This window comes from Ananas comosus, linkage group 8, assembly GCF_001540865.1.
Source record: "Ananas comosus cultivar F153 linkage group 8, ASM154086v1, whole genome shotgun sequence".
Classification (NCBI taxonomy): domain Eukaryota; kingdom Viridiplantae; phylum Streptophyta; class Magnoliopsida; order Poales; family Bromeliaceae; genus Ananas; species Ananas comosus.
Genome location: NC_033628.1, coordinates 13,330,867 through 13,349,634, shown reverse-complemented (window position 1 = coordinate 13,349,634; position 18,768 = coordinate 13,330,867). Strand labels below are relative to the sequence as shown.

General features: G+C 38.3%; 2 protein-coding genes and 1 pseudogene across 4 annotated transcripts; 2 read left to right on the top strand and 1 right to left on the bottom strand.

Annotated features, from left to right (window-relative positions):
• On the bottom strand, positions 1,928-8,015 carry LOC109714584. 3 transcript variants are annotated; one of them, XR_002217414.1, is made up of 6 exons: positions 7,647-8,015; positions 7,406-7,544; positions 5,740-5,825; positions 5,489-5,620; positions 4,849-5,007; positions 1,928-2,141 (listed from the first exon to the last, which is right to left on the bottom strand). XR_002217414.1 is itself a non-coding variant. In XM_020239281.1 (5 exons), the coding sequence occupies exons 1-4, from the start codon at positions 7,911-7,913 to the stop codon at positions 5,492-5,494; spliced, it is 621 nt and encodes a 206-aa protein (XP_020094870.1). In that variant the 5' UTR covers positions 7,914-8,015; the 3' UTR covers positions 4,484-5,007; positions 5,489-5,491. The 3 variants fall into 3 exon arrangements, 1 of the variants encoding a protein (XP_020094870.1); XR_002217413.1 differs by lacking the exon at positions 1,928-2,141 and adding an exon at positions 2,273-2,520; XM_020239281.1 differs by lacking the exon at positions 1,928-2,141 and having other exon boundaries at positions 4,484-5,007.
• Positions 10,079-11,578, top strand: LOC109714696 (annotated as a pseudogene).
• On the top strand, positions 12,963-16,307 carry LOC109714580 (WEB family protein At5g16730, chloroplastic-like). Its single transcript, XM_020239277.1, has 3 exons — positions 12,963-13,174; positions 13,630-13,837; positions 13,935-16,307. The coding sequence occupies exons 1-3, from the start codon at positions 13,146-13,148 to the stop codon at positions 16,068-16,070; spliced, it is 2,373 nt and encodes a 790-aa protein (XP_020094866.1). The 5' UTR covers positions 12,963-13,145; the 3' UTR covers positions 16,071-16,307.

The following is an 18,768-nucleotide window of genomic DNA, read 5'->3' as shown; positions in this document are numbered from 1 at the left end:
TTTCTATATATATATATATATATATATGGACTTGAGCTAGAATACTATCGATAGCAAACAAGCTCTGTTGCCACTCATTTGTTTTCGATGATGGAGCATCCAAATTGACGATCGATACCGTTGAACATGATCTATACCACTTGAAGTGTTTAGAATTCAAATTTCATATATTTTCGATATTGTTCTTTTATCTATCGAGTGGACACAAAAATGAACGGCTGAAAATGAATATTCTTTAAAAAATGATGATAGGAGTCTTGTAATCAAGATCAAGAGTATAGATCTTGTTTTAAATAGTTTAAAAAATTTTCTAACAAAAATTCAATTGATTTGGATATCTTTACGCCGTTAAACGAGAAAACGTCTCATATCGACCATTAAAATTACAAATTTTGAAACCCCTTTGATCATTAGGCAAATGATGTTAAAAATATTTGAAATTTGATTTCTAAACACTTCAAGTGGTTATAGATCATGTTCAACGGTGCCGATCGTCGATTTGGAGCCTCTATCATTGAAAACAAATGGGTGGCAACGGAACCCGTTTGCTATTGATAGTATTCTAGCTCAACTCTATATATATATATNTTATATAGATGTAGGTATTATTTTTTATTGTACTGTAAGTCATTAAGGTGGTTAATTTTTCTACAGTTTTCTGAAGGGATAAAGAAAAATACACAATATCATGAACTTGCATTTTCACACAACCATGCATTTTCCCGCAACCACTCCCTACATAATAGATCAGTGAAAAATTCAAATGTGACTAATTTAACCTAATAGAAATGAAGAAACCACAACCAATCAATTGTCGCTGCTTCTAAGACGAGATCCCCGAAGAGCAACAGAACCTCATATATATACATATCTCACTCATCAAAGTGCAAGAGTATCATCTGAAGTACAATTGAGCTCTTAAGTCGACCAATCTACAACCCTTTAATTAGTTAGATGCACTGCGCCCCGACGAGCAGATCCTGTGGACTCAAGATTACTAACGGGACACATTGTTAGTGAGATCATAATTTAGTAATCAATGCGATATTTAAACTTAGCTACAGATATGTATGACGCAGGCATATATATATATATATATATATATACAACCGCATGTTGTCCAAGTCTACAAGTTTCTTTGATCATTTCCATGTGGATGTTACCCCTTATCATGTTGTATCCAAATAAAGTTAAAGGCCTTGCTTTTTCGTTGCCATCAATAATTGATGTTTGGACATGAAAAGCATAGTCGCATTACGCGTTAAGAAAAGGATGTATGTTGAGAGTCTTGACCATTAGATTCCATCACAATTACCAGAATAAAAAGTAAAAGAGAGAGAGAGAGAGAGAGAGAGAGAGAGAGAGAGAGAGAGATCTTTATATATATCTGAGTCCTGGGGTGTTTTCGGGAATAGACATTTCAACTTTTTGGCCTTATGAATTCATAATCAAAACTACGTACATCAAATAGTATAAACTCAAGTAATTAAAGGGCCAAAAAATTGCAAGTGGTATATTTCCACATGCATTCTAGTTCAATACTACTACATATGTTTGAATAAGAGAAGAATATGTTCTAATTGTTGTTTGGTCTGGTGCTGTTTTTTTTGTTTAGAGCGTTTTTTTCCCCCACTGATTGGAGGATTGATTACTAACTGGGTGTGATGATGCCAAAGGTTTTTAACTGAATGATTATGTGCGATTGATTGAAAAAAAAAAAATATCATGGTATAAAATTACGTGATAAATAATTGTCATGTGTACAAAGCTGAATTAACTATCAGTGACATTAAAGATAAATATATTTTTCATGCCCAATGTGGTGTCTAAACTAAATTAATGTTTAATTTAGTTATTGCTGCACGCTAAGTTGACTCATCAGTTATATTTTTTGGAAACCTTTCGAAACATCATAACACTGGAGATGTAGAAACAAATGAGTTTAATCATTGCACCATTTAAGTTCATCTAAGCATGTACAATATCTTATTTTTAGAGAAAATGCATGCGCATGTATAATTTTACAGATCGTACTGTGCATTAAAAGTTTTAATATTAATAATAGTAGATACATACCGATTGCCCCTAGCACAAGTGGCAAAGAACTTGATGGTTGGTATCCGAGAACCCAAGTCCGAATCCTAGTTGATTCACGTTTCTAGTTAAGTTTATTTCTAAAAAAAATAAATGAAACGGATAATATACTACCTATCTCTAAATAAAAAAAAAAAAAAAAAAGAGCAGATACATAAAGTGGAAAGATCCATCAATGTTCACGATTCATAATTCAGTTGTCTGCGGCTTCTTAATTATGTGTACAAAAGGACATGTCGTGTGTACATCCAAAAGGAGTTGTACATGGGTCTCCTCTACGTAACTTACAAGAGTAATGGGACCCATCTAAGACATTAGGTATTGCGGCCGCACACTGCCTCACTATAATTAGCTTCTGTCGCACTCCAAGTGAGCTCACAACGGTCAATGTACCACATCAATCCTAGAGATTAGAACTGACCGTTTCTAGAGCAAGTAGCAAAACTAGAGATTAGAAGAATATATATGGAAGAAAATAGAGAAAATGAGTTGAAACAACGCTAGGTAAGTTCACATTTTTATTGTTTGGAATGAATCGGATTGAAGACAATTTCGGGTGGATAAATGATCAAGTTGTAGGGTTTTTTTTTTTTTTTTTTTTTTTTTTTTTTTTTCAAGTGTAGAGCCCCTTGGGGTGCTACATTAACTATCAATGATATTTAAGATATTTTTGGTGCCCAATGCCATGCTAACGCAACTCATACGCTAACGCAACTCATCAGCTACATTTTAGAAAACATTTGAAATATCGGAACACGCAGAGAACGAACCAGAGAGGCATGGCATGATGCATTTATTTATTTAATCATTAGAGCGAAACAAGAGTTGTACACTTGTCCTCAGGGGATAATAGATCCTCGGTATTAATTATTTCCATCTCTTTAATTTCTCCCTCTTTTTGTTTTGGAGTTTGCAATCAGGGGAGGACTTTAATTTCTCTCTCTTTTTGTTTTGGAGTTTGCAATCAGGGGGTGATCAATACTCTGTATTTTTTCTATCTCTTTTCTATTTTTCAATTTTGTCTCGTACGGAGGAGGATCCGCAGAACGGGGGAAGGAGGAGGCAACACGTGTTCTTCCAATCCTCCCTTCCCCATAATGATAAAAGTTTTAAGTTTATTATTGTATCTAGTGAGGCTACTGTACTATCGAAAATACGGAGTCTTCCATGCTTCCAGCTCGTTTTCGATGTTGCGACTTTCGAATCATCGATCGGCTCCATTAAACTTGATCTAGAGTATTTGAAGTACCTAGAAAATAAATTTTATGATCTTACGATATCATTTGCCTAGTGAACGAAGGGGCTCAAAATCAACAGCTGAAAATAAAAATCTTACAAAATATAATAATATGACATTAAAATTTTAAATCAAAGATATTGATCTTATTTTATATAGTATAAAGAATTTTCTATCAAAATTTCACGTGATTTGGATATTTCTACACCGTTAAACTTGCAAATGGCTCACTACGGCCATTGAAATTTGTTGATTTTGAACCCATTCGATTACTAGGCAACTGATATCGAAAAATAATAAAATTTATTTTCTAGGTACTCCAAATACTCTAGATCAAGTTTAACGGAGCCGATCGACGATTCGAAAGTCGCAACATCGAAAACAAGCTGGAAGCACGGAAGGCTCCGTGCTTCCGATAGCATAGTAGCCTCACTCTATATATACACCACAATGATAAGGTTCATTACTGTGTCTCACATACCAAACCTATTCTTGAATAATAAGTAATATTATATTATTATATAAAATTAAGATTTAATCGGATAAATGTAATCTACACAATTTAAAAGACCTATGTATAGAAAATCACAAGACCTCTAAACCTATTCCTAAAATATCAAATAGTCCAAAAAATCAACAGTAAGAAACAAGCCATTTATTGATATTTGAGAAGGAGGTCTCCAAGATTTATAAATTTTTATAGTTAGGCCTTTTAAATGTCATAAAGCCATTTCGATGTTAAATTTTTATTATGTGGTTTTAAAGACATCCGATGCATAAACTAATTTCTCCTCCTCTTATCTCATCCTTCCATAATTTTATTAATTTATTTAAATTATTTTAGTAGCTTTTTTTTTGTTTTCTTTTTTTTTCACATATACCTGTATGAAATAATTGAATTACTAAAGGCTCTCATATTTTTCATACACTCGTCTTCTTTTATTTTTTTCTTATTTCTTATAATTACGGTCTTATAAAATTATCTACTTATTAAAGAGTTTCTGTAAAATTCTTTCTTTTATATATATATATATATCATGATAAAATTGCTTGATTAAATGTTCCTAAAAAGGTTCTCTATATATACAGATATGGTAATATGGCATGTCCTACATCTTATTTTCAGAGAACATATACATATACGACAAGTTCTAACATTGATATTATGTAATTACATATATGGAATTTAGTCACAAAACATCCACTTAGAAGTGATCGAACTCAAACATGTTAATATCACAATCCATTTAATTAAGTTGTCCGCCACCTTCTTAGTTCTGTGTAAACAGAGGACATGTTGTACGTAGATCCAAAATGAGTGGTACGTAGTCACTATCTAAGTTGCACAGAGAGTATGGGACCCATCTAAGTTATTGGGTGTTGGGGCCCCCACACAACTTCACAACTTTAATCAGTACTTTGTCGGGCTCCATGTGATATTATTAATAGGTTACCATTACTAGAAGAACATAGAAGAAAAAAAAGAAGAAGAAGAAAATAAGTAATGTGACACCTACCAGGGTGCAGTTTGAAAACTCAGTGTGTTTCGCCAAGTTAAGTTGGCCTTTCTCTCTCACCTCAATTTGGTTGGACCAGGTTTGGATGCGAAACCGGCCAGACCCGACCCATTTGCCACCCTAAGCTCCGATTCGACTCCAGTTCTCGTCTGCTGTGGCCTACAGATGGTAAAGAAAAAAAGCTTCACTTTTATGTAATGCATTGAATTTAGTAAATGATACAGTTCAACATGTTTATTGCAAAAATTTCCATGTCGAGGCAAAGAGGAAAATTTCAGCCGTATCGATGATTCCATCACGATAGGAGAGGAATTGCATGATTGATGCTCCACATACCTCCCTCTATGTCCCTATCAGCTAAAATAGGGTCCATCATATATATATAAGAGGTTTTTAATTAAGAGGGAAAAACAGAAGTGTTGGCTTCTTTCCAGTTTCATCCACGGAATCTACAACAATTGAATATACTAAAATTGTTGAGCACTACAACTAAGTTAAGAATGAAAGTCGGAATCTACAGCAACTGACTCTGCAGTGTATTTCCATCTTGCATAGGATAAATATACAACAACCAGTTACATGGCACAGAAGTGAAACTATGTGACTATTATGCGATAGCCAAAAAAAGAAAACCCCCCACCAGCTACTGGTGCTTCTTTAATCTTGAATTTGAATTTGAAGAGTCCAAATCTCGATTCGAAGTTCTAATGATAAAAAGAACGGTTTCAAGAAGCATGCCACAGACCAACCCTAAGATGCCTCCAGCAGCATTCTGCAAATTTAAAAACCATGGACATATTTTTAGACTATTGTCCTCTTCTGCTAATTAGAATAAAGGGATGCTTCAAATTAGAAATTGCCCTTAAGAGGGCAGGCACTTTCAGAAGATACCATTACTGCACTATGATTGAAGAGGGCTCTGAAAGCAGCATAACCAACCAAGTAGCCTGTGAACATCATCAGCACAACATGCAGACCTGTGGGGAAAAAACAAAAAAAAAAACATAGCTCGCTTGGATGCTTGCCAAGGCTCATCTATCCTTTCATTTCTCAAAAATTGTTATTGCACTGTGAACGTGAAATCTCTACAAAGAGAACATTCAACAAGCATTGGCTTCCAGGTATTTGAAGTTTCACATGAATGTGAGAGTAAACAAATCCACCATATAATTAAAAGGGCACTTGAGGTATAAACTGAATATAATCGTTAATAGTAGTACATCTTATGCAGAACCTGTTTGTGAAGCAAAGTAAGAGCTGAATACAGAAGTGTCTATGTACCACAAACCTACCAAGGATCCAGAATTATGGGATTGTACAGTTACAGAGTCTAAGTCTCGGCGTCTCGCGCACAGAATTGAAAAAACAAGTCTTCGAAGTTCATAAAGTTAGCTTCATAGGAGCATAAGTTTACACGCCATATTATTTGGCATTTTGTTAGGAAGCAGTGACAAAGCAAGCCTGTTTTATGAAGCCTAATGGATGCTCTGTATATGAGGCAATCTCATTAATCATGTAAGCCTAAAAATTTCTCATATTTCCAAAGATTGCATTCATAAAACAACCTAGAATGAGTAAAACCAGCAACAAATCTCCTAGATCCAGGTAGTTAATGGCTGCAAAACGATTGTTCTATGTTCTGCAGTCTCAGCTTAGGGACACTTACAAGTTTTCTGGTATTTCCCCGTTTCTGAAGTTCATTTAAGGAAACTAGAGCACCGCTAACTCAATAATCATGCTGAGCCATTCTATATGATGATTGGTGCACTGAATCATTGCAAATGAACCCAGGACATTCTTTTCCAGAGTCTATTTTCATATTGGTAAAAGGGGAATTCACGCAATAAGGGAGTACAACAGCCATACATCATTAAGGATTATGGAATCCAGACCTAATACTAGATGCACAGTGGCATAGCCCTGTAAAAGAGAAAAGGCAGGAGTATTTTTACTCCACCGTATAGACCATCGGTCAAGTAGCCAATTTAGCCGCCCTTTCCTGCTTCACAGCTTGCTCCTCCTTGTTTACTTTCTTATCTTGGAAATCTATGTTCTTATTAGCTCATAAGCGAAGGCAGTTGATGCATATTAATTACATATTACCACTCTGAAAACTAAATAGAGTCCGAATTTAGTGATTCTATGCCAATAATTGTAGGTTTCCCCTCCAAAAAAAACACTAACTAAAACTCAGAACATCTCGACTCCATCTCATTCTATTTGATATGATTACTCAGTATGAGCTAAAACTTGACTAACACATTCTCAAATATTAGATCAGCAAATACAATCACCAATACCATTCGAGACAACATCCAATTGTATCTTTAGTTCCTTCTCTTCTATGATTTTGATAGATTATCTTCTTTTTTTCAATTTACTTTTACCTCAACACTAGTCACTTGATTCCTCTCCTTCCACAAGGAACCGTTTGATTCAGTAGTTTGTAGTCACGAATCTCTTCTTTCATATTTAGTTCTACAGCATAAACAGTAGCGATTTACACATGTACAAATACTCGCAATAAGAAGTAGAAAAAGGAAAGAGGGATCCATACCGAATCCAATCTGATCCTTGTAAGAAGAGAACGGCTCGGAGATCTCCTTCTTCGGTGCGACGTCCTTCACGAGCTCCGCGTACTCCCTCCTCTCCGCCATCTCAGCAAGCTTCTTGAGCCTCTCCTTCAACTCCTCACTCTACCGCACTCCACCAAACACGATCACAAACCCAAAAATGAGATCCAACACGAAGAATACGAAGCAAGTACTTGGGCACCCTTCGCGAATGGGGGTACGCACCTTCTCCCTAGGCTTAGGGCTGGAGAAGACGAAGTCGGCGCCATTGAAGAGGCGGCGGAGTGGGGGCCGCTCGGCGGCGGGGATGGCGAACCAAATGGCTCGGAGGGATCGATAGGGGACGGAGCTCTGCGAGGAGAGGTACGAGGCGAGATCGCGGAGCTCGGCGCCGAGGGAGCCGCCGCCGCCGCCGCCGCATCGGGTGGCGGCGGAGAGTAGGAAGGATCGGATGGTTTCGTTGTTGGCGACGACGAGACCCCCCTCCGCCATACGTTTAGGGTTAGGGTTTTCCGATGAGCAGTAGTAAACGAACTCGGCCGTTGAGGACGAATGCGGCTCAACCGACTCCCGGGTTTCCCTGACTTGGACCTGTGTTTGGGCTGGGCTAAATAGGCTTTTATAGTGTAGTAGGCCGTTATTGGGTTTCTCTTGGTTTGGGTCGGGACTAGGCTTTGTATGTTTCCTACTCGGGCCCGGCCCATTAGGAGGAACAACGCATTTTTCCCTTTTTTTTTTTTCTTTTTGTCTCCCTTTGTTTTATTCATTTCATTATATGTCATTACTACTCCTTCCTATATTCTAAATCTGTTTTGTTTTTTTTTTTAATTTAACACCATCGATTGATGCTGGTTCTAACCTACTGATGCTCTTCAATGCAACCGTATCGCAATTGTGAGAATTAGGGTCTACTGGCCTGATTGTTGCGCGCATTGCGTGCCGCAACTGCAACCACGGCTCATTTGGTTCGCACTGTATATGCTATAATAATACAATATATATATATATATGAGTCCCGCTATGGTGCCGGTAAAAGCATAAGCACTTGGTGCTTGTAAATTTTTTATCGTTAGATCTATATCTTTGATCATTTTTATCTGTTAGATTATACTATTCAACCAACCACCCACTCAACTCTAAGGGGCCCACATCATCCAAACCGTATATCTCTTAATCCAAGAGCCGAAAACATACAAGCACCAATGATTTGGTACTTTTAAAAGAATAGGAGCTCAATTCATATATATATATATATATATATATATATATATTCCCACATCATTCTAACCGCACATCCCTTAATCCAAAGCCGAAAATATACAAGCACCAATGATTTGGTACTTTTAAAAGAATAGGAGCTTAATTCATATATATATATATATATAATTTTGATTTGGATTTTTTCCATTATTGTTTAGCAATGTGGTTGGAGGCTGCAGCCCAACTGCATGGGTCGAACAAAATAGACCTTAATCTTATTTTGACGCTTAATCAAGTCCAAGTACAAATACAGCTGATGAGATACACCTCTCTTTCTGTGGTGATTGCCGAGAGAGAAAGTACGCTAAATCCTGACCCAAGCCTTTGGCTAAGGTTCAAAAGGCTAATGTTCCTTTTCTTCTAGAGAAATTATTGGGTTATATAATCGTACAATACAAAAAGGGCTATAATTTTTTTTTTTTTTCCAATTTTTGATTAGTGCCCGTTAGCTCCATAATAAGCTCCAACCGAAAGTAACCTTCTATTAAGGCTGCCAATCAAACATGATAAATATGCAAGTGCGAGATTTAACCTTCCGCCATCTAGAACCCTCCGAAGGTAAGAAAAAAAGAGAGCTCTGTTGATTTGATCTAGTTTGATTGATCACTATTAAGAATTTATTTGTTAGGACAGAACAGTATAGAAAGAAATTTGTTGAGCTGTTAGCACACGCCTGTTCTGCAGCTTTTATGAGATAGAGAACGAAATTGCTAGCTGGCGCCATACACAAACTCACAATCTTACGCCTAGAGTGTTATTCCGCGTTTCATCCTTAATTTTGCTCATTGCAATCTTTCGAAAACAAACATGGCCTAAGCTCTCAACTTTTCAAATAATTATTTAAATATAAAATAAAACATTTAATTTGTTCCCGACAACTCGGCGGATCGTACATGGTTAGGTCAAGCTCGGGCCGAATTTCGCCACGCCTCGGCCCTCGGTGGTTTCGTCATCCGGGCCAGCAATAGCTCCGGTCGAGCGGTTGGCCAACAAGACACTTTCTCCACACCCCCCCCATGTTTCACTTCTCTTTCATCAAATTAAGATCAGCTCTTTGTACCCCCCGCGCGCCTTCTCTCTCTTCCTCAGCGCATATCTTCCTACACCACTCAACGCTCCAATACCTCTTCCCCACCCCCCCACTTCCCACCCGCGCCTTTGAATGCTCCTCTCACTCTTTTTTTCTTTTTTTTTAATATTTAAATCCCCCCTCTTAGTCCTTTCATACCATCTACAAACACACACATATACATATTTATATATTAACATCCTCTTCCTACCTTTCCACATTCCTAAGTCTTCCCTTTCTTCTTTTCTCAGAGCTCTTTCGTTGATCTTTCCCCAACCCTTAATGGCTCCTGCGTCGGCCTTACCGGACTCTAAGACCGTTTGCGGGGATGGACGCCTCGTGTACTCGGCGTGCCTCTCGGGAGATGTTTCAAAGAGGATCCACCGTCAGCCGCCGCTATGCCCATGGTCCTTCTTTCCTTCTTTCTGGCCCTATTTACTTTACTTTATGCATGGTATCAGCTACTCATCTCTCTCAGGTATATGTGGCGGAGCACGTACGTCGGTAATTTTATATGCGGCGTATGTATGAGTTGTTGGGTTGATTAATTGATTAGGCGGCGATGATCATGAGTTGAACGGATTGAAGAAGCTGGCGAGCGAGAACGCGAAGCGTCTGAAGCTCTTCCGATCGGACCCCTTCGACTACCAGAGCATCGTCGACGCCGCGAGGGGATGCTCGGGGCTCTTCTACATGTTCGACGCCGCAAACCAAGATCACCATCATCAAGCAACCTACGATGTGAGTATGAATCGTTCTCAAACAAGTTCGTCTTGTGGTATTCCATGATTTTCATTTGACGAGTTGTTGTGAGAATATTAAAGGGAATTACATCAAACAGTTGGTGTGCGTGAACTTGGGCCTGGCTTATTAATGGCACAGCTGTTATTTCTCTGATAGCTACATTTTCATTCATGCATTGAATGGTAACACGTGGTGGGAGTTAGCACGCCTCTGAGAAAAAATAAAAAGCCTTTAAAATTGCAAACAGTGAAACTGTCCAATCATCAACTGACACGTAGGACCGCCTCGCCTATTTCAACCATGAGTTACAAAGTAAGGGGTTCCCCCACTATAGAAAAGTTGGGAACACAACACAACCATATGAATTATTTTATTTAATTTAATAAAACAATAAATTAAGGACTAATAGCTAATTCAGTATTCTTTTTTTTTTTTTTTAGAAAAAAGAGGTTTCTTTTGAAATGGCCTATTTATGAGCGCGGCTTTAGTACAATTTTATCTTAATTAAAAATGCGGTGATTTAATTTTTGTGTCGAGCTTGTGTGTACGTATGGTTCAGGGGTCCAAAAGTAATTTAATGACTTTTACGAGCCTTTGTGCTCACACAAGATGAAAAATCTTGGTAACTAAATTAGGAGATTAATGCTCTATAGTAAATCGAATATTAATGTTTCTATTCATTGCTTAAAAAAAATGAACAAATAAACATATCTTAATTAGGATCATCGATCACATGCGCATAGGTAAAATATTTTCTCTGTAACAATATGAACGGTTAGGAAATGATAGATATACCGTGTATCTGTATGCATTTAACTTTTGCAAATTAAATTTTACTATTTTATAGGAATTCATGGTTGAAGTGGAAGTGAGAGCTGCGCACAACGTACTCGAAGCTTGCGCGCAGAGTGAGACCATGGAGAAGGTGGTGTTCACCTCATCGGTGACGGCGATTGTGTGGAAGGAGGACCGTAAACTCGCGGCGGACTTCGACGAGAGAGATTGGAGTGAGCCCAATTTCTGCAGGAAATTCAAGGTACATTAATATGATTCTTTTTTAAAAAAAAAAATTTCTCTTATTTGATTGCTTAGCCTGATTTCTCATAGAACTAATGAGGAAATTAATGAATCCTTTTAGTACGAGGGTTTATTTATTTATTTATTGGTAGTTTGACTTCGGTGTCTTAAATAGGGAAGCAATTAATTCTAGGTGGCGGATCAGGCAACCACTTTGGTAATCAATTTTGTTTATTATGTGAAGTGTAGGGTTCAATTTGAATGTTTCAATACTTGGAAGTGTCAGGATCTTCTTGTTTTATTAACTTAGAGAAGCTACCGAAGTTTAGGTTAACCACATATCCACAAAGTTTTGACCTGAGGTTTCTTCCTACATTAATTTAATATACGTATCTTATAATTTGGAACATGTCAAGTGACTTGCTTACCTAAACTCACATTCCACAATTAACAAGGCATTGAGGGTGCATGGCTTGACTTCATTTCTCGGAACTAATAATATAATATTTAGCTATGTCGGAGATTTTGCAGAAGCTTTTTCCAATGTTGAAAGATAAAATATAAAAATTACACCATTCTCTGGTAGTTTTAGCTTGTGAAGAATAACAGTTATTTTATATTATTTAATATGATATTAGTGTATGAGATTGTGAATTCGAATTCCAGTAGGCATCTAGCTAATCTCCTTTAATTTTCTTATATTTAATTCTAGTTTACATTTGAGCCTATCATATGGGATGTAGGAACAGGAAAATTTTCTGATTTTCGAAAGTAGCCCTAGCTAAATATAAAAATGCGAAAATTATATAATTGTTCTATAATAGTTTAAATTTTTTAAAAATAATAATTATTTTACACTGATTAGTGTTGGCTTAAATGGGCCAGCATACTGCCCTGTGGCGGGAGGCCATGTGGGCCGAATCATATTCGAAATGCCGTGAGGCTGGGTTGGGCCGAGTCATGTTCGAAGTGGCGTGAGGCCAGGTAGGCCGAGTCACAATCGAGACCCGTGGGCGCTGTTTCTGTACGCTTTAAGTGAATTGGTTGCGTATTTCTAACAGCTAAAGCTTTTGGGATTAATGGTTAGCGCCAACGATCCGACAAGTGGTATCAGAGCTAGAGGTCACGGGTTCGATTCCTGCATGCTGCAAATGTGTGCAGGTGCTGGGGGGGGGATTGTTCGCTTAAATGAGCCAGCATCCTGCCCTGTGGCGGGAGGCCATGTGGGCCGAGTTATGTTCGAAATGGCGTGAGGCTGGGTTGGGCCGAGTCATGTTCGAAGTGGCGTGAGGCCAGGTGGGCCGAGTCACAATCGAGACCCNCAACCTCCCTTACCAATACCGACTTAAATAATTCTCATAAATTAAATTATAATATAAAAATGATAATTAATAATAATAATAATAATAATAAAACCAAGTAACTCTCTCTGTCACTACTCACTACTCCTTGCTCCTTCTCTCTCTCTCTCCTTCTCTGTGACAAAAACGCCTCTTTACCAACTTTTTCGCAGCAACTCCTCCACACGCACAGCTTTATTTCTTCTCTTCAGTCCTCTCTCTCTTTCTCTCTCTCTCTCTCTCTCGCCATTACTATTTCTCCCCTGCTATTCTCAGCAGCATCTTAGCATCTGTATGGCGACAATGTTGCCCTCCAAATCGAAGTGAGTCATCTTCTCTCACTAGATCTACCAGGTTTCAGTTGGGTTAATCTCATTTAATCTCACTTTCCCTCCCAAAAATGCTTTTTTGGGGGGTTAGATTTCATGTATATATAGCCTGAGATTTAGTTTAACCCATTGTAGCAATTTTGCTTATTTGTAGGAATTTTCGCATCAATTTGAGATTGGCTTTGATCTCATTGTTGCTTTATATGAGCTAAAAATGTAGACTTTTTAACTGTGGTTTGCTTGATCCTCGCTTAGTTTGAGCTGCTTCTACTTCCACTGCGACCTGCTTTGTGGGATTGTGAAGTTGCTTTCCACATCTGCTGTTTAATATAATGATCCCTAATATTCTTATCTGATTTGTTGTGGATTGTTGTTAGAATTAGTGTTTTTATTACTTTAAGAAACACGGTTGGTAAAGATCTGCAATTGTTGTATTTTGGTTTGAATAGATCTGGTTTATCTGAAGCTTCTAACAACAAAGAGAGACCGGCAACTCCTAGGGTTTCCAAAGTAGGCAGGGCCGGATCACTTAAATCGGAGCCCAATTCGCCTTCTCCGACCCAAAATCCGCGCCATTCCATCGATCGCTCGCCCAGGTCGGTCGATTCAAAGCCTACCGTCGATCGCCGATCACCCAAAACCAGCAGCACTCCAGAAGTAGAGCACCAAAACCTTTCTCTAATATTTTCTCTTAATTTCCCAATTTTTTAAGTGCAGTGTGATGAGTATTTCCTGTTTGGGGTCTTAATTCTAGAAACCAACACGGCTGCTGAAGGGATCAGAGCTGCAATCGCAGCTAAATGCTGCTCAAGAGGAATTAAAGAAGGCGAAGGAGCAGCTGGCTTCTGTCGAGAAGGAGAAGAGCCGCATTGTTGAAGAACTGAACCATGCGAAAAAATCAGCCGATGAGGCCAATGAACAGCTCCAAGAAGCACTTTTGGCTAAGAAAAATGCCGAAGAGGCCACGGAGATTGAGAAGTTCAGGGCCATCGAATTGGAGCAGGTCGGTATCGACGTGGCCCAAAAGAGAGAGGATGAATGGCAGAAGGAGCTCGAAAGTATTAAAAATCAACACAAAATGGATATTGAAGCATTGGTTTTCACTAGCGAAGAGCTTGAGAAATTAAGGAAGGAATTAGTGATGACAATTGATGCGAAGAGTGCTGCATTGAGCCATGCAGATGAGGCTATGAAAATAGCTGAAGCAAATGCAGAGAAGGCAGATCTCCTCTCACAAGAAGTCGGCTCGCTAAAAGCATTTCTCGATTCCAATTTGGAGAGCAAAGCTAATGAAAGCGATGAGCTTGTTAAGAAGTTGGAATTGGAGATCGCGGAGCTTAAGAGCGAGCTTGAGGAGGCAAGAGCTGTGGAGGAGAAGTTGGTTCGAATGGAGGCATTGATAGAAGAGCTTAAGACTGAGGCTTTTGAGGCCAAAAATGCTGAATCAGAAGCTGATCGGCTTGCAGACGAATGGAAGAAAAACACGGAACTGTTAGAAGTGCAGCTGGAAGAAGCCAATAAGTCTGAGATGGCTAATAAGGATTCTCTCGCCTCCGCGATGGAACAGCTGGAGGAGAAAATTGCTTTCCTGGAAGAAAAAGAATCAGAAATTGCTTCTCTGAAAGGGAAAATTGAAGCCTTGGAGCTTGAGGTGGCTGGTAAAAAAACCGATCTTGACGAATCAAAGCAGCGATTTGATGAGTTACAGCAGCAAGTATTTGAATTCGAGACGACTGTTGAAATTCTGAAAAATAAAGTGCAAATTTCGGAGGAGGAAAAGGTGGAGGCTTTGAACAATGGGAAGGTTGCGAGTTCAAAAATTGAAAGCCTCGAGGAAGAGAGGAATAAGCTTGTTAGTGAGCTTGCGGCTACTAAAGATGAAGGAGAGAAAGCAAAGATGGCAATGGAAGATTTGACCTCTGCCCTTCATGAAGTTTCTGCCGAATTCAGAGAAGCCCAAGAAAAGTTCTTGGGGAAAGAAGCTGAGGTTGAGTATGCAAAAGCTCAGATCGGAGACCTGAAATTGGCTCTGAACAACACTAAGGAGAGTTACGAGGTAATGCTTGATGAGGCGAACTATGAGATTGTTTGCCTTCGGAAAACAATAGAAAGGCTGGAAACAGAAGCCAAAAGCCATAGGGAGGAGCTGGATTCAAAAGAACTTAACTTTGCGAGCTCAAACAAACAATCAGAAGAAGCAATTGTTGCTTTAAAAGCAGAGATTGATAAGGCGATGGAGGTGGTAAGAAGTGCTGAAAACGAAGCACAGGCCGCGAAGGAAGAGAAAACCGAGATTCTGAATAAACTGAAACAAGTTGAATCTGCAGCGAACGAAGCCAAGAGAGCTGTTGAAGAAGCAAAAGCTGAGAGTTTGCAGTTGAAGGAAAGGTTATTGGACAAAGAAAATGAGCTGCAGAATATAACTCAGGAGAATGATGAACTCCACATTCAACAGAAAGCTGCTTTGGAGAAGATCGACGAGCTTTCGGCAGTGCTTGCAGAATCTAAAGCCAAAAGCCCTAAAGAAGAAAGTAGGGATCAATCGAATGGAGAAAAGTCAGTCGAAGTAGAAGATCCCAATGGGTTTGCACGAGATGAAAGGAGACAGCAAGAGGAGGATAAAAACAGTAATGATGAACAAGCAGAACCAGTCAAGGTAATGGAAAAAGACTTGGCCACAGAGAAAGAGCAGGATGATGAGTTAGTTGATGATGAGCTGGAATCAAAGATGGACGAAGGTAGTTTCGATCAAACAAATGGGTCGACCGCAGAGAATAGTATCGGTAACGGAGCTTCTTCACCCACCAAACAACAACAGCTGCAGAAGAAGAAGAAACCTTTGCTGCATAAATTTGGGAGCCTGCTTAAGAAGAAGAACAACCAGAAGTAGAGCATTCTCATACCAATATGGTACTATGTCTACTTGGTTTGATTTATTTTTTTCACCTTTGTTGTGCTTTGTCTCTTGTGCTTACTATTCCAGTGTTTTGATGCTTGCAATAGTCTTCTAAGTGCATATCTATAGATTTTTAACACAGGGTGGATCCGAGAGTATATCTTGTCTTGTTTGCTTGTTTAAGTATTTGCAATGAGAAAAAGCAGTGGATTCTTCCTTTTTAAATCCTTATGTTCCTGTTCATGATGGAGAGAAAAGTCAATTGCTGGTTTATGATTATGGGATAATTATGATTCATCTTCTTTTTCTATATTTTTGATTTAATTTTATTTAGATTCATCTCAATTTCAATGTCACCTAGTTGCCTAGCTTAGTATTTATGAATTTCATTGTCCCAACAATCACCCCCTTCTCTGCCAAATTTCTGATTGTTGTTTCTTGAAGTAAAAAATTTGTTCAAGAAGTCATCAATAACATAACAAAGTAAGCTCCGATATCTTTTTCTTGTATATAGATAAGTCGCTCGTGAGATTCTTGGGCAAGGACTCTGGGAAACTCATGAGCTTTTGTTTTTTGTTTTTTTTTTTCCCTCCTAATGGGTACTTATAGCTATTATCATGTGAAACTGACATTCTCCTATAAATTAGAGACATACTTTAACTCCAGCTTCAGCAGGGCATGCTTTGGCTTGGCCTGATCTGAGAACATATTCCCTGTTACTATTTGAACTGGGTACTTTCTCAGGTAGAAATTTCCCTTCACATTGCTAGCTAGCTTTATCTCTATAGTTTATTGTTTTCTGCCCGAATCTCCAGGAACCTTCCTATCATACTCCTACAGGCCTATTGAGGTGTTGCCACGGTAGATTCTTCAGTGCCTAGTCTCTTAGCCTTGTTCTTTGACTAGATACCTCCTTTTGAATCCTCTGCTTGTGTATCGGATACTCAAATCGTTAATCATTTATGAATGTCTCTATTAGCCTTGATCCTTTCTTGCTCACTAGTCAAGCGCATTGTTGTTGTATGAAGCTCAGTTGTTGGGGTTTTCTATGAAAAAGTTGTTAGCGATTCTTTAAATTGCTGTATTCCAAAAATATTTTCATAAAAGCTCCAGCAAGGCCAAACGCTCTATCTAGCGCGGCTAAAGCTTCTGCAAAGGTACTATTTAAGAACAATTATTCGGGAAATATGATCATTTTCTGCAGAATTTATGGACAGCTTTAACTAGAAGCTCAAGTTGGAGCTGCTCCTTTGGTGTCTAGAACTTATTATAATAACTTTCCACCACTTATCATTTGGAAATAATTGATCATTGCCTTATGAAGTGAGAAAGGAATATTCCACAGGCCAGGTTGGCACTGAAGAGACTGGGCAAGATAACACTGTGATAGGTCATAGGAGTCCAATTTAATAATTGGTGGTGTTCTTCTACCCAAACTGCATAGTTCATAGTAATTAATAACAACCAGGATGGGTAACTTACTTGTATAAAATAGTAATTTTGAGATGCTAAGGGGTGTGGGGGAAGTGGGTCGAGGGAGCATCAGCTGCTAAATTACGCTAAGTGGGTAATGATGGGAACAGAATCCCACATGGAATGTCTCTCGGATCTCTAGAAATATTTATTAGCTCTCCTCCTGGGGGACCATACCCTCTTCATCCCACAGTAGAGCTTAATTCCTATTCCTATTCCTATTCCTATTCCTATGCTTCCTACATTGTCATGTGTACCATTCTCTCTCCTGAGACTGTTAGTTGGGAGTAAATTTTCCATGATACAATCAGTCTGCAGAATTTTTTATAGCCATCTTTTAATGCTATATTTGAAAAACAAAATTGTATATCTTCAAAATCTTATACAAGTCGAAGGTGTTTTAATCATTGATAATTAGGAGACGAAACTGCAGCGATCTCTTTTATCTTTTTCTTTTCCAAAGCTAAATGTTGCAACCTCTTATTTTTCTTTTGAGTACAATTGCAGCGTCTTTATCGGTTGCGATGTGCTAACAGCTGCATCCTTTTCACTCTTAATTAAGTCCTTTTCGGTTTGCTAAATGATCCACATTGAGATCCACCTGCAACTGGAATTTTTCCTCCCTTTTTTTTTTTTCTTTTCTTTTTTCTTTTCATTCTTTCTCTGAGATCTGCATCTGGAATTTGAGTGGAGTAATTCACTTGGTATTAATTTGCTGTGTTGCATTTGGCCTTGCTACCTATATATGTCCTGTGGAAATATATGCATTTTATGAGACTTAGTGTCTGTTCAGTTTGACTCGTAAAACAATTTTTCTACTCTGATAAATACATGCCAAATATTGGAGAAAATGGAAAAGTACGAATTTATTCTGTGAATTTTGGCGAGAAATTTAAATATGATTTTGAATTGCCAAACAAGAAAAACACTCCAGTTTCTAACAAAACTTTTACTTTACTACTGTGAAAACATTGAGGGAGAAAATAGTAATTAAGAACCTCCCACAACTGAGATTGAAATAATACCGTATATAAATAATGATCCATTTATTGTCATTCAGTGTATCTTACAGAGTTGCAGTGAAATGAACATGCTATAGTTACAAACAAATTCCATACGAACATATTTACGTGGCCACCATGTTTAAGCATGTGTTACCACAAATCACGAAGCTAAAGAGTAGAACCTTGTTCATAAACCATAATAACGAACGACTGAA

Bases quoted from the DNA above. Each gene is read 5' to 3' on its own strand.
- LOC109714584 (XM_020239281.1), bottom strand. From the start codon at position 7,913: ATGGCGGAGGGGGGTCTCGTCGTCGCCAACAACGAAACCATCCGATCC. The intron at 5,826-7,405 runs GTATGGATCCCT...TTTTCCCCACAG, and splicing joins CAAGGATCAGATTGGATTCG to GTCTGCATGTTGTGCTGATG. The intron at 5,621-5,739 runs GTATCTTCTGAA...TTAAATTTGCAG, and splicing joins TCAATCATAGTGCAGTAATG to AATGCTGCTGGAGGCATCTT.
- LOC109714580 (XM_020239277.1), top strand. From the start codon at position 13,146: ATGGCGACAATGTTGCCCTCCAAATCGAA. The intron at 13,175-13,629 runs GTGAGTCATCTT...TGGTTTGAATAG, and splicing joins ATGTTGCCCTCCAAATCGAA to ATCTGGTTTATCTGAAGCTT. The intron at 13,838-13,934 runs GTAGAGCACCAA...TCTTAATTCTAG, and splicing joins AAACCAGCAGCACTCCAGAA to AAACCAACACGGCTGCTGAA.